General features: G+C 47.5%; 2 protein-coding genes across 2 annotated transcripts; both read right to left on the reverse strand.

Annotated features, from left to right (window-relative positions):
• Window positions 1-6,076: 6,076 nt before the first annotated feature.
• Window positions 6,077-6,336, reverse strand: CGCA056_v007305 (uncharacterized protein; the record flags this gene model as incomplete). The annotated part of the gene is made up of 2 exons (XM_037322554.1): window positions 6,077-6,176; window positions 6,239-6,336. 2 exons carry the CDS (start codon window positions 6,334-6,336, stop codon window positions 6,077-6,079), a joined length of 198 nt encoding a protein of 65 aa, XP_037179450.1.
• Window positions 6,337-9,181: 2,845 nt separating this feature from the next.
• Window positions 9,182-10,288, reverse strand: EGS1-1 (Eugenol synthase 1; the record flags this gene model as incomplete). The annotated part of the gene is made up of 4 exons (XM_037322555.1): window positions 9,182-9,590; window positions 9,655-9,729; window positions 9,784-10,017; window positions 10,074-10,288. The coding sequence occupies 4 exons, from the start codon at window positions 10,286-10,288 to the stop codon at window positions 9,182-9,184; spliced, it is 933 nt and encodes a 310-aa protein (XP_037179453.1).
• Between the last annotated feature and the right edge of the window lie 2,648 nt (window positions 10,289-12,936).

Here is a 12,936-nt window from a genome sequence, read left to right on the forward strand (position 1 = left end):
GTGGTCTTCAACTGCGCAAGGTTATCCTCACTTGCATACACCATGTGCAACAATCGCATCTCAATGGACGATGAGTGATGGTTCCCTGTCCTTGACGCCAGATCCTAGGTCACCGAGGAAGCCGAAAGGTAGCACTGGCGGATTCAATGCAGAAGGTCACATCTGCGTAAATAGGCTTGCCAACGCTAAACACTAGGAAGTGCACCAGCGGAATTTACTGAGTGTTCAGCTATGGGTGCCCGCTATTGAATATCAGCATAAGTAGCCTTGTTCATGAGATCGAGGTGTGTTTGCAACCATGATAAGAACTCTATGGGCACAACAAACAAGGAGATGAAAGGTATCCAAGTATGGTCGAAAGGTCACCCAAGATATGTTCCAGACATTGCCAGCGTATCAAAATCATGAGTCTGCGATCTTTATTCGCAGTTCTTTCTTCCCTTCTAACTTCGCTTCTTCGCAGTTTGCCGCAGTTCTCCAATGGCCAAAATTGAAAAACACACCATTCTGAACAACGTATCCTTTATCAACAGGCGTTTTGTCATTTTATCCACTTCTTCCCTGTTACTCTTCCTAATGTCACTTCACTTGTCGTTCTGAACAACAACACTGATGATCTTTTACTCGGGGGTGATGCGCGTGGATTCAGAGCATAACTGTTCTACATCTAGTACTCCAAGTGCTGTTTTAACGACAAGATAAACTCCATTGTCGTTGAAAGAGAATCCATGGACACCCTAAACTCGACCTGCAATCCCAAGGCAAGTACATGGATAGGGCGAATAAAACCACAGGCCTCAGAAAATGTAGAATAATAGAGAGCGCTTTTACCGCAAAAGTCTGTGGGAGTACTGCCCCACTACTGCGGGAGCTCAACCATCACAGCGGCAGATGTGGTAGTGCCCGCGATGGTGAAGGCTCGGCGAACAAGATTGACTGCAATGAAGCTAAAGATTAGCAATACGGAATCGACAACATGAGCTGCAGCTAATCTCCTTTTGGGCATTGGTGACTTACCCCTCCGACCACTGATAGTCTCAAGATTTCAAAAGGGTTTGTTGTAGCTGTTACATGTACCCTGGACGATCGTGCCCGACGAGCCCGGGATGGAATGGGGTAGGTGCATGATCTGCTGGACGGGACATGTAGCGAGGTACCCGTTGGGGTCTCAGCTGCCAATAACCTGGTTTTGAGGGGTACTTTAGCGCAGGAATTTCGAGTGGCTTTCGCAACGTTGAACTGACCCACGCCTGTGTAACTGGGGTAAGCAGGCACCTGGCCTTGGGGTAGTCGAAACACGTATCCTTCCAACTGATCACGGTTTCCTATCTGGTGTGCCGGAGATCCATGACGTTCAATTCTAGTTCTGTGAGCAACCCAAAGGTTCAACACAGCAATAAGCAAGCTTAATAGCCCAAAGAAAATTGCGAAGGCGAGGCTGATGGTTTCTAATGATGAGGACATCGGAGCAACTGATGAGGCGCTGACAAGGTTATTGGACGTTATGGTGTAAGGCATTTACCCGAAAGCTGGCCCGTCCACCATGTCTGTGAGTGCTGGGAATTTTTCGCGCTGTTAAGCTTTTGTCTCGAGGGTCGTCGAGGTTGCTTAGAGCATCATTTGGCGAAATGCGAACCTAGCCACCAACTGAGGCACATGTGGGGCCGGAGAAGCCTGAAATGGCGCTGCTCTGCACTGCAGATGATGGCAAGTCGTGGCCCCAATCGTGGCTCCTCATTTTCGCCACCCGCATGGTGGTGTCCTTGGACGACAGCGACCTGGCCAATCGTTCAGCTAACAGGCTTAGCGTCATGCAACTGCTGGTTGCCTTGTTTGTGCAGCAAATTTCGCATTGGCTGGGTGCTGTTTGATATATGGACCCGTCTGACCAAAGTGGAATATCAAACTCAGCTGCTCCGCCCGGAGAATGTCAGAGTCCCCAAGGCTCACCAGCAGTAGATCGGAAGTTCAAAACTCAATCGTTCTTCGTATCTCTTGAATAAAAAGACACCGAAAGAATCACAAGCCCCATAACTGCCAAAGCTGTCAGAAGGTGGACTAGACACAAACATGAGTATTACGATACTAAGGTACATAGAAAGAGAGCCCATACTTCATTGTTGAATTTACTCGGGTGCCAGCTTTTCCTTGTTAGAAAATGTTTGGTGAGTGGGTCTCTGCTTGCAGTTGAGCAGGCCATAGCCTGCAGAAAGGTGAATTTTCTAAGAAGCTGATCGATGGATACCAGTTCAACGTCAATCTTGACGCATATGAATATGGGGAAACGACGTCGATAATACAATACAACGTATCATTCATCACTGCACTGTCTCTAACCTTTACTGCCATAGCAAGACTACCGCTCGAGCAAGTGTTCCCATACGTGCCTTTTACGGAAGGTAGGTGAATAAGTACAACTTCGAAGACTTAGGCCGTCGTCAGTATTGCTAAGAACTTTTGTTGCTAGTATGTGTACGCTGGTTAAAGATGGTTAATAACGGCTTGCACCTATACCCATCGATCATACTCGGACTCCACGCCGGGTTGAGACTCTCTGTGCAACTATCTCTTCAGTCTGAGTGGTACTGAACGCACGAGCTTCCTTTCAGAGCTCTCCTCTTGTTCAAAGTGTCCCCGAAGATGCAGTTGATTGTTCGTTCCTTTGATTCCGGGGAACTCTATTTCCGATCTGCCGCATTTCTTTCACACGTCATCATTTTGTTTCTCTCGGCGACATCAGACTTGATCGGTCGGCCCAGAGAGGTATTTTGGCTTACCTTGTATCAAAAGGTTATCCTGTGTTGTGATATTGGCGCTCAAAGTTTCTGAAAGATGCCAGGAGTCCATTTCGAGCCGCCCCAAAGGTGAGGTTCGCAGGAGATCGACTTTTCGTATGCTAATCTGCATGAAGTCAATCCTTGCACAGATCCCACATCTGTTACTGATATTTTCCGTTTCACTGTTGGATACTCTCCTATTCGCGGATCTGTTTAAGCAGGTGGGTATGTGGCCCCAACGCTGATACGGTATCGACATTCTGCTTGCCCTTTTCATTGGAGTTGCTTGTTTCAAACATTTAATTGTTTGTGAGTGTACAGATACCCATCATCGGCGCCATATTGCCAAAGCTCTACGGGTGCTAACGTCATGAAGTCCCTATCACGGTACTGTGCTCCATGGTATCAGGCTACGCCATTCTCTTCGACAAGCTTTGGGATGTCCAGGACAACCTTCAAACTATGATCTATGTCCTCACAAGACTAGGTTATTTCATCTCTCCACGTACGTATCGCACTTTCTAGACCGACAAAATGAACGTTCCTGAATGCGAAGAAAGCCGTCTTGACAGGAATTATGTCCCAGCGGGCATCTTGGTCACATACAGTCTGCGCTGTCTCCACGTCCATGGCGGGTTCTTCTATCGGTATCATAGTAAGATACTACTTTACACCGAATGATCAGGAATTTGAACGGAGATCACACCTTTCTCTGTTGTGTTGCTTCAGACTATATTGTGGGGATTGCTTTGGAAATTGGGGTGGGTGCGAAGACGGAGACAAGGGGAGACAAGAGATGTTGAGGTGGTAAGCTCATAGTCAAGAATCAAGCATAGAAAGTAGCAGTATGGAATTTTACCTTAGGAAGCCTGATATGCAGTCCACTAACCCGACTATCTATAGTTCAGCTAGTATTATCCTTCAATTCCACAAAGTAAGGCGGCCTAGCACAATTCTTGCATCAGACCTTGGCCAGAGGTACCAGCTGCGGGACTCATTTGGTATCGTCCATCGATACGAACACCAACTAGCGTATGTCGGGTTTTACTCGGGTTCGAGGCAGACATGCTGCATAGCCATCCATTAACGGTGTTCGAGGCCGCAGTTACACTAAGCCATTCTCCATGATGTCCTCTACCCGCCTTCGGTGTCTAATCCACTCACAGATACACTACCTTATACACTCCGTTGCGGGCCAGCGGCCGGCAGGTTTCTCGCGCGACCGACGCATAGATGTAAGTCTTTCTGGACTAGCGTGCTGTAAATTTCTCGCGCGACCTACGCACAGGTCAAGTTTTTCTGGACTAGCGTGGTCCTGAGACATGACGGGACAATATTTAATTGAGGCATGGTCTCTTCGCAGAACACTACTCTACTGCTCTCCAGAAGATTCACGAGATCTGTCATTACGCCTCTTTTGTTTTCAATGATTGCTCTCCTGTCCTGAGCTTAACCGCACCATTGTATATCATTTCGTATGGGTCAATCAATCTCGACGTCATTGATACCGAGACATTGTTATTTCACACCATTTAAACATTTCGGCCACAGCCAACATGTCGTCCTCCCCAGCAGAGACATTGAGTCTTACGTTTACAGCCAGTTTTGGCGTCTTAGGTCTACTAGTGGCCCTGTTAAACCTATGGGTTGCTCACAAAACACGCGTCGAGCGTCTCGTGAGGTTTAACGCAGCTGAGGATGTCGAGAATCCCTACCGCTTCAGTCACTCCCAAATCGACCTGCCGATGTCCCAGGGTTGGGTGAAGCCTGGTCAGCCTTGCACCCTTCCTTTCATCTTCACCTCAAGCTCACTGCTAACCTGGACTATTGTGCTGTTCCAGATGGACGAACAACGGAAGATCACATGTCTTCACATTACAGCTTTCGTCAAACCCTGCATACGTCTTTCCATGTCCCTTGCCCATTGGGTACTCTTCGCCCGTATGGCCACTCTAACGACGCGTTAAGGACTACCTCGTCTTAAAACGGATTTACATCTCAATCCTCAATTTCATTAGGCTGGAACGCAAGTCAACATCTGTACAGTAAAGAGCTGCGTTGTAACCAAGCCGTATGCTAGCGCTGGCTACATTTGTCTGTGGCGTTTATCATATCAAGCCATTGATGAGAAGCAGTAGACAAAACCTTGGCAGCTACCACAAGTGTCATTGCGCGTTGGAAATACTGACGCACCGCTAATCGCTATCATCATGATCCTCCATTTTGCCGTCTCTCATTCATTGTCATGACCGCTGCTGGATTGCGTATAATATCGGTTATATATCTCTCTCATGTTGACCAAGTCCACCCATGCCCTTCATCTGCTAGATCCTGACGTGTGAAATGCACTAGATTGAACGAAGAGAGTAATGAAGACAAACCTTATGATGCTGCAACTTCAATATGCAACAACTTAAACAATCGCTCAATGCCGCGTGCTCGTACGCCTTCAAACATGATTTGATTACAACCAACCCCGTGCATGACAACATTCAAAACCAAAAGAGTAGAACGGCATTGTGGTTCGTAATCATCGAAACAATCAAATTCGACATATATTCTTAAATTCATTCCAACTCACGTTCAATCAGACTCTCAACGCCATTACCTACGTCGTGGATCTTCACCATTACCAAACCGGCCTTCTCCAGCAACACTTTCCACTCAATACGAGTCCTTTCCTTGTTACTAACAAGCGTCAGCATCATGATATCTTGCCCAGTATTCTGCCAATTTGCATTGATATCTGGAATGCAATTTTCGTTGACCAGCAACTTTCTGCAGCCATGTTTCATAGCAGCTGTTGTCCTCGCCAAGATTTCTTCACATTTGACGTCGGGCCAGTCGTGAAGCACGGAGTGCATGTAATAAGCCCGTGCGTCTGATATATTAAGTCAGTGAATCTCTTAGATGTTGCAGCAATGCGAGAGTGATCACGAACCCTTGATTGGTTGGTCATCGAAGAAGTCATATCCCATTCTCTCGATTCTTTCATTTAACTTGTCAATCTGGCCAATGACACTTGGCAGGTCTTGCACTACCGATCGACCAGGGGCATTGGGATGTTTCCTTCTGAACTCATCAATGTCATGACCAAAGCTGCCTCCAACATCCACAAGGAGAACTGCATTCTCGGAGCTGTCGAAACCATCAAGAAGGCGCTCCTTGACAGGATAAAACCCCTCGTCCATCCAGCTCGGCCTGCCTTGTCTATACGCGCCCATGTGTTGTGCGAACTGCATGTCGTATGGCGGATTGGCAGCAAAGTGGCTGAAACAGTCGAGCTTCGAGTTGTAACCCTACTGCAGGGGGCTGTTGCAAATGTCGTGAGGCTCGCGGTAGTCGTTCTTCTTGGCGAACTCGTGAAACTTTGCGAGAGCTTCCATACAAGCACCAGCACTGGGCATAGGTTGCATAATTAGTAAAACGGAGATGCCCTGAAAGCTTCGGATTAGACTCACACGCAGGGATAGCCAGCTCCCATACTTGTGATTGTCAAGGCATTGGAGAAGTTCGTGGGCTTGCATTCATCCGGTCCGGTTTCGATTATGTACTGCATCGCTCCTAAATGCCGCATGATCCTACCTATTATGAGCAATAGGTGCTATGAACAGGAGCTGCTCGCATCATGCGCAGTCGAGGAAACCGGCCACAAAGTCGGTTTTAATGACGGCGAAGCTCCAATCACACACGAGCCGAGTAGCCAAGGTCCCAACCTGAATGGTAGTCAAGCGCAACCGGCGGCTGGTAGTCTCCTAGGCTCGGGAGAGGGACCGCCATGACCCAACCACGGGGAGGGTCTGAACAAGACCCCTTATCCTCCCTGCCAGGACAAAGTCTCATGATCTTCTGTCATTTGGGCTGGACAGACCTTAAGATGCTGCACTCAAAAAGGCAGGTCGTGGAAGCTTGATTTCCATCGGGATGTGGCGGGAGAGGATAGTAGGCCGTATGGCAACTGCAGGTTGCTTTTGAGATGCCCAATACTTCTGGCTGCTGCTCATTCGGTGCTCGTGTTGGTTCTTGTTCCGACGCGATCCTATGCGTTCATTGTCAATTGCACCTATTCTGTGGAGTACGTTGAGGACCCGATCCTACCCTCAGGGGCCAGACATGTGCTCGACAAGGGATCTCAATATTCCTGCTTAGGATGGGCTGATGTTCATGTTGTTGGTTCAAGAATAATTGCAAGCAGTCCAACAATTGGACGCAAACGCTCTCAAAGTGGAAACTATCCAGGATCCCGGAACGCCTTCCGGTGGAGCTTGCGGATCACGATCCCCGCGGTTGCGGCCGCTGGCCCGAACATTACCAGCATTGTGCGTTCTTGATGGGGAAATCTTCACGATCATGCATGGGTATTTATCTGTTGGTTCAAGTCGTTCCACATCCAGGCCATCAAATCTGCTCACCGGAATCCACACTCAGAAGTGCTTCGGGGCTAATGTACGCTTCAGGTCGAAGGATGGGTTACTGGCGTCTGCTTACTCTGCCACTCCTCCCTGATCGAGATTTTTGGATATTTGGCCAGATTCTCTGCCGGACTGTTGAAGGTATCTCCCTCATGGCCAGGGGAGTTGGCTGATAGCAGGCTTGCGTCGGAACGTGCACCTTGCTCGTAGGTGTGTCGGCATCGCACCAACAGCGGCGGAAAACTGAGTCTCTTCAGTCCTCGCGCGATGGTCCAACTTCCTTTTGCGGTAACATTATCGGAATTCGTGTAGAAGTTTACGTGCGTCGCAGCAACCTCGAAGGACACTTGCGAGAGCTTTCCCTCCCTCATCATGTGTCTCGTTTTCTTCTGCAATCGCGGTCGTGAACATGGCTGACACGTCACTAACAAGTCAGTCATCCGCCGAATCTAAAGGCACAAGCATAATCGTGACCATCTGCATCATTGTCGGCATCAGCACTCTTTTCGTCCTCGGTCGATTGTTTGTGAGAATGAAGATTCTTGGAAAAGCTCATCTAGATGACCACTTGACGGCCCTATCACTGGTAAGAGGGCTCAGGTACCCAGTAACATGGAACCCTCAGACTAATAATATCCCTCCTCTAGCTGCTCAGCTATCTCACAGTCGGACTCGAGATATGAGCCGTTCAAAGCGGTAATGGTCGCCACGTCAGTACGCTTTCCATGGAACAACAGTCCGCCGCTGTCTTGTCGACGATTTCCGGCTTCCCACCGAATGTTCTCGCATATACAGTGCCCAAATTTGCGGTGGTAGCGCTGCTGGTCAGGATACTTAACCCGGGAAAGATCCATCGTATTGTCTTGTGGTCGCTGGCAATAATCTCTCTGGTCCTTGTCCTGTTGTGTATCATCATATTATTCGCCCAATGCACACCATCACGAGCGCAATGGGACTTGACGATAACAGACAAGAGCTGCTGGAGCCCCTGGGTCCTGATTAACGTTGCTATTTTGACTGGTGGTAAGTCATTTCTGGTCCATCTCGCAGATACTGAACTGGATCGAAATCTAACATTCCTGCAGCATATTCGGCCGCACTTGACTTGTACTTGGCAGTGTACCCCGCGACTGTTCTGATGAGGCTTCAGATACATATCAAAAAGAAGGTTATTCTTAGTATTGCACTTGGCATCGGATCAATGTGGGTACTCATAATCCAGGCTGCCCTTTGCTTCTAGACACTATTTCGTACACAACAGTTCCTGCTTTATCTCGATCTACAAGAGCACACGGCTTCCATCTCTTGCCAGCAAAGACTTCACCTGTGAGTCAATCTCGAATCGCAGATGACACCGTACTCACTTATCTTAACTAGATGATAGTGCGGATCTTGTGGTCTGGACAGTGTATGTAAAATGATGCTTTGAAACACTATGATGGAGAAGCTAATGTAAAGGCAGAGTCGAGGGTAACACTCTCATCATCGCTTCGTGCATTCCTGTCCTCGGCCCCCTCGTGGAGCTGGCCTTGGGCCGTCGCGTCCTAAGCTCGAACGACCGGAAATATCAGAAACAGAGCGCACACGTGGCCTTCGATCGGGTGGAATTGAGATGGACGGCTCTAGACCCTTGAACCGGAATGGTAATGCTGTCGGCAAGAGCTCAACTGTCATTCAGTCACGGCATGACCGAGATAACGCTAGTAGCCAGGAACGTATTCTCGTTGGAACCGCTAAGTCGGCTCACAGACCACGCGGCATTATGGGGACGGACGATGTTACGGTATCTTTCGACTCCCGAAGTGTAGCGGATGGGAGAAAGAAGGAAGGTGATGGGCCGAAATGGGATGCCTTCCAGTCACGAGACTAATCAACTGCTTGGGTAGATACGGGCGACGGCGGCTTAGGCAGATTGGGCCCATGCCGAACATTGTTTGCAGCAATCATATGACTTCGTTGCATCGTACTTTCTGTCTTGTCTTATATGGTGGCTCAAAAACAGCTGTCAAAGTACTCCCTGACTTGAGGTGGCAGCTCTCGGTAGTTCTCAAGCTTTCCGTCTACAATCAAGTCTTTCAATGTCGCCTTCCTGTAGTCTTCAACTTCCCATAGATCCGTTCCGAGCATCTGCGCCTGCTGGCCTGTGCCCCATATCTTGCGACAGTACCACGACAGGGTGAACAGACTACCTAAAGCAAGCCCATCTTCAATCTCTCGGTTGATCTTCTCCAGGCTGTGGTTCGATACTTGAGGTGGGTTTCCGTTCCTCTCCTTCAGCGCATTAGCAACGTCTTCTCCTGTTGGTGATAGTTCTGTCAAAGCTATGGCACGATTTTGAATTTGAGCAATTGGCGTCTTGGTGAAGATAGAGACGTATGCCGCCGCCACAAAGTCTCTTGTGCTGCACACCAGAAGCTGTTAGTCTCAAGTCATTTAACAACGGCACGGAGCAGCTCCAGACTTACCACAAGTAAACTTTAGTCTCAGCGCTGTTGGCGGAATTGATGAGTCGATTCCCTGATATGTCGACACCCATGCAACTAGAAGCAAAGGAAATCAGTACATGACTCAGTTGAACGGCTTATCGCACTCACAGGGTGTTCAGCGCAAACTCTGCAAAGTTTCCGACAAGGACAACCGTGATTGGAATGCCTGCGGCCTTTGCCGCCTTCTCAACGTCGTCCTTGTTTTTGTTGACTGCGATACGCATACCCTGCTCATCGTAGCGGGCGGCCAATTTCGATGGCGAGAACAGCTGCACATTGGTCTTGGGAATGGCCTTAACGAAGCCCTGCTGGTCCTGAATCCCCTCATGACCAACAAGTGAGCTAACGAGAACGTTTGTCAGTGTTGTCTAGTATGCCGGCTGTGTCATGAATCTTACATGACGATGTCTATGTCTTTGAGGGCCCCGACTAGACGTTCCTCATCGTTGACATCTACCTCAACCTTCTCGACATCATCCGGAAGGCTGGACACATCTGAGCCAGGACGGGTAAGTACCCTGACTGGCGCGCCGGAGGCGATCAAAGCCTTCGCGATTCGAGAGCTTCCCCAGCCACGGTGGCCATAAACAGCGATTCGGTTGAAAGATGACATGGTCAGCTAAGATGTGGCTTCGGGCGCAAAATTGACACGGAACATGAGACGAGGGAAACATCCTTTGGTTTATGTAGTCCGTGGCTAAAACGGTGACTAAGACATATATGCAGCCTCCTGCCACTTTGCATCATATGTCCGGGACCAAAATATTTGATAGCTTACGAAGAAATTCATCGGACTCAAGATATTAATGCAATCATCGACTGGGTCACTAGCCACTTTTCATCTTCGTTCCCGGGTAGTCGCTCACCGCCCCACTTCCACAGTCAAATGCCAACGTCGAGTGGCTTGCGGATCGCATGTTTTGGGGTAGTAACTGATCTTGATGTACGATCGTGGTGGAGATTTGGTACTGGTGAGCATTTTGTGCGTTGAATTCTAGCGTCGATGATAAATCGATGTTGAGTGACCACTGATTGCGGTAATGTTTTGCTTCCGAAACGATACCCACACAATGCTTCGGAAGCCGGGCATGGAGTGGCGCTGGAAGAGCGCCTTAGGGCGTAACGAGTCAGTCCATCTGGAAGTCAATGGAGGGCACAGTGTCTGTTGGGGTCTTTAGCCTGTTCTTGTACCACGCAACGTCAGTCCTCAGCGATAACTCCGAAGATTTGTTCACTGCCGTAAAACTGACCGAGCACCGAAGCCCGGATCCTCGCCGGTACACAGCCCCACATCTCGTTCAATCCCTAGGTAGACACACGTGTCGGCCTCGGCGCTTATAGTTCTCCGGGTCTCATCCCTTTGACGCCGAGATGTGATTTTTAGCGCGGTTTTCTTCTCTAGTTTTCCTCAGTTTCTTGCGCAAGTAAGCAAACGACTCTTCGCAGTATTCGATTTACTCTAAACCTGCATTCTGAGGAAATTTGATTGGACACCAGAAACTGCGCTAAAAACACATCTTGGCGTCAAAAGGATGAAGCATCAAACCGACTTCCAGCGACTGGTTCGATGAAAAACCTATGGCAGCAGGACGTTAGGGCCGATGCCTCTGAGGTGCAGACGAAGTAAGTGAGTTGTATGGTTGTGATAAGTGATTAGGAAACGTTTGATTCTTGGTTACAAAACGCGGTGGGTGTCTTACAAGGGGTCATTTCTTAGCATTGAAGTGGGGTAGGGCGCCTATCTAGTGTTACGGTCAGCTATCCGACAGTAGGGTCTGCTAACAGAAGCTGGGGATTGACACGTTATAACAGTACACTGGGTTGTGGTCTAGTTGTAGGTTGTAGGCTTGGTAGTAGATTGGTCTTTAGAGGCTAAGGTGATCAGTCTTAGACTTAAAAATGATTTGCAGTATAAGTAAGCTGAGAGTATCTATGAGGATGAATATTAAGTAAATTACTAAAGAGCTATAGAAGTCTGACTATAAGCTAGGCTTAGGTTATACTATATATAAGTCTGATTCTAAATATATTCCTTTATACCTTAAATCTTTTTGGATTATTTTGATCTAAAATGATTATTTAGCTTCTAAATTATATTAGATTATTTTAATCTAAAATGTTTATTATCTTATTATTATATAACTTATACTATAGTTCTTCTATTTCTAAGTGAGTCCTTATTATTCCTATAATCGTATAGTATAAATATCCTATCCTAGCTGCCTAACGCCTAAGTAGGTTATTTAGCTGTTACTCCTGTATAATAAGTTATAATATTAGGTCCCCTCTCTAAAGGTCTTATCTTGAAGACTTAATATAAATAGGTTATTAGTCTTAGGTTAGGGATCTATTAATTATGCTTCCTAATTTTACTTATAATGCTGATATTATATTAGGTTAACGTAAATGATAAGCGAGCCGAACAGACAAGCAAGCCGAACAGACAAGCGAGCCGAACAGACAAGCGAGCCGAACACCCAACTGCAACCACATTATAAATATAATCATCAAATAACCACAAAAACTATAAATCAATTAAAACTACTCAGAAACCTCTTCATTAGACGTTTCTTCAACAAATTGATATGTTCGCGCATTATGACCGGTGTTCCCACAGACGCCACATCGCCGTTAGCCCGTCTCAGTCCTTAGCTGACGACCACTACTCTAACGTGTTTCCTCCTCGATCTGAGTTGTCGCCTCTCTCTGCGACTGAATATCCTCTGCCTCAGCTACAGTAAGACTTCCTCCTTGTCTAAGACGTGTTTTCTTAGTCCTCCTACGTCGGCTAAGTAGGTTATTCTCTTCCTGAAGTATCTGGACCTCGGACCTTAATAAGGCAATCTTATGCATAAATCCACGCGCCCCTTTTGATAAATGCTTAACAGCCTCAATAATTGAAGTTTGTGAGCTATTTTGATAGCGTGAGATTTAATTCTTAATGAGTTCGGACTGAGAAGACGCCTCTGTTGGGTTGTTTGGCGTCTGAGAAGTCCACGCAGGGGGTGTTGTTAGGAGAGACCCTGGAGGCGTTAGAGTGTGTAACTTTATATCAAGCTTAGATAGCACACTCTCTGCACTTAAAGGCATAAGCCCAGCCCCTCTGAATCCTCCCTGAATATTTTTTTCTGTAATTGCTTTTGTTAATGCTCTGTAAAACGCAGGGAAGAAGTCCTCCTTTATGATATAGGTATCACCCTATTGCATCTTTTCCTTAATTTTTCAGCTGTAAGCCTTCTTTAGTAGCCTAAAACACCTAAT

Source organism: Colletotrichum aenigma, assembly GCF_013390185.1.
Source record: "Colletotrichum aenigma strain Cg56 chromosome Unknown KSG_Cg56_contig04, whole genome shotgun sequence".
Taxonomy (NCBI): domain Eukaryota; kingdom Fungi; phylum Ascomycota; class Sordariomycetes; order Glomerellales; family Glomerellaceae; genus Colletotrichum; species Colletotrichum aenigma.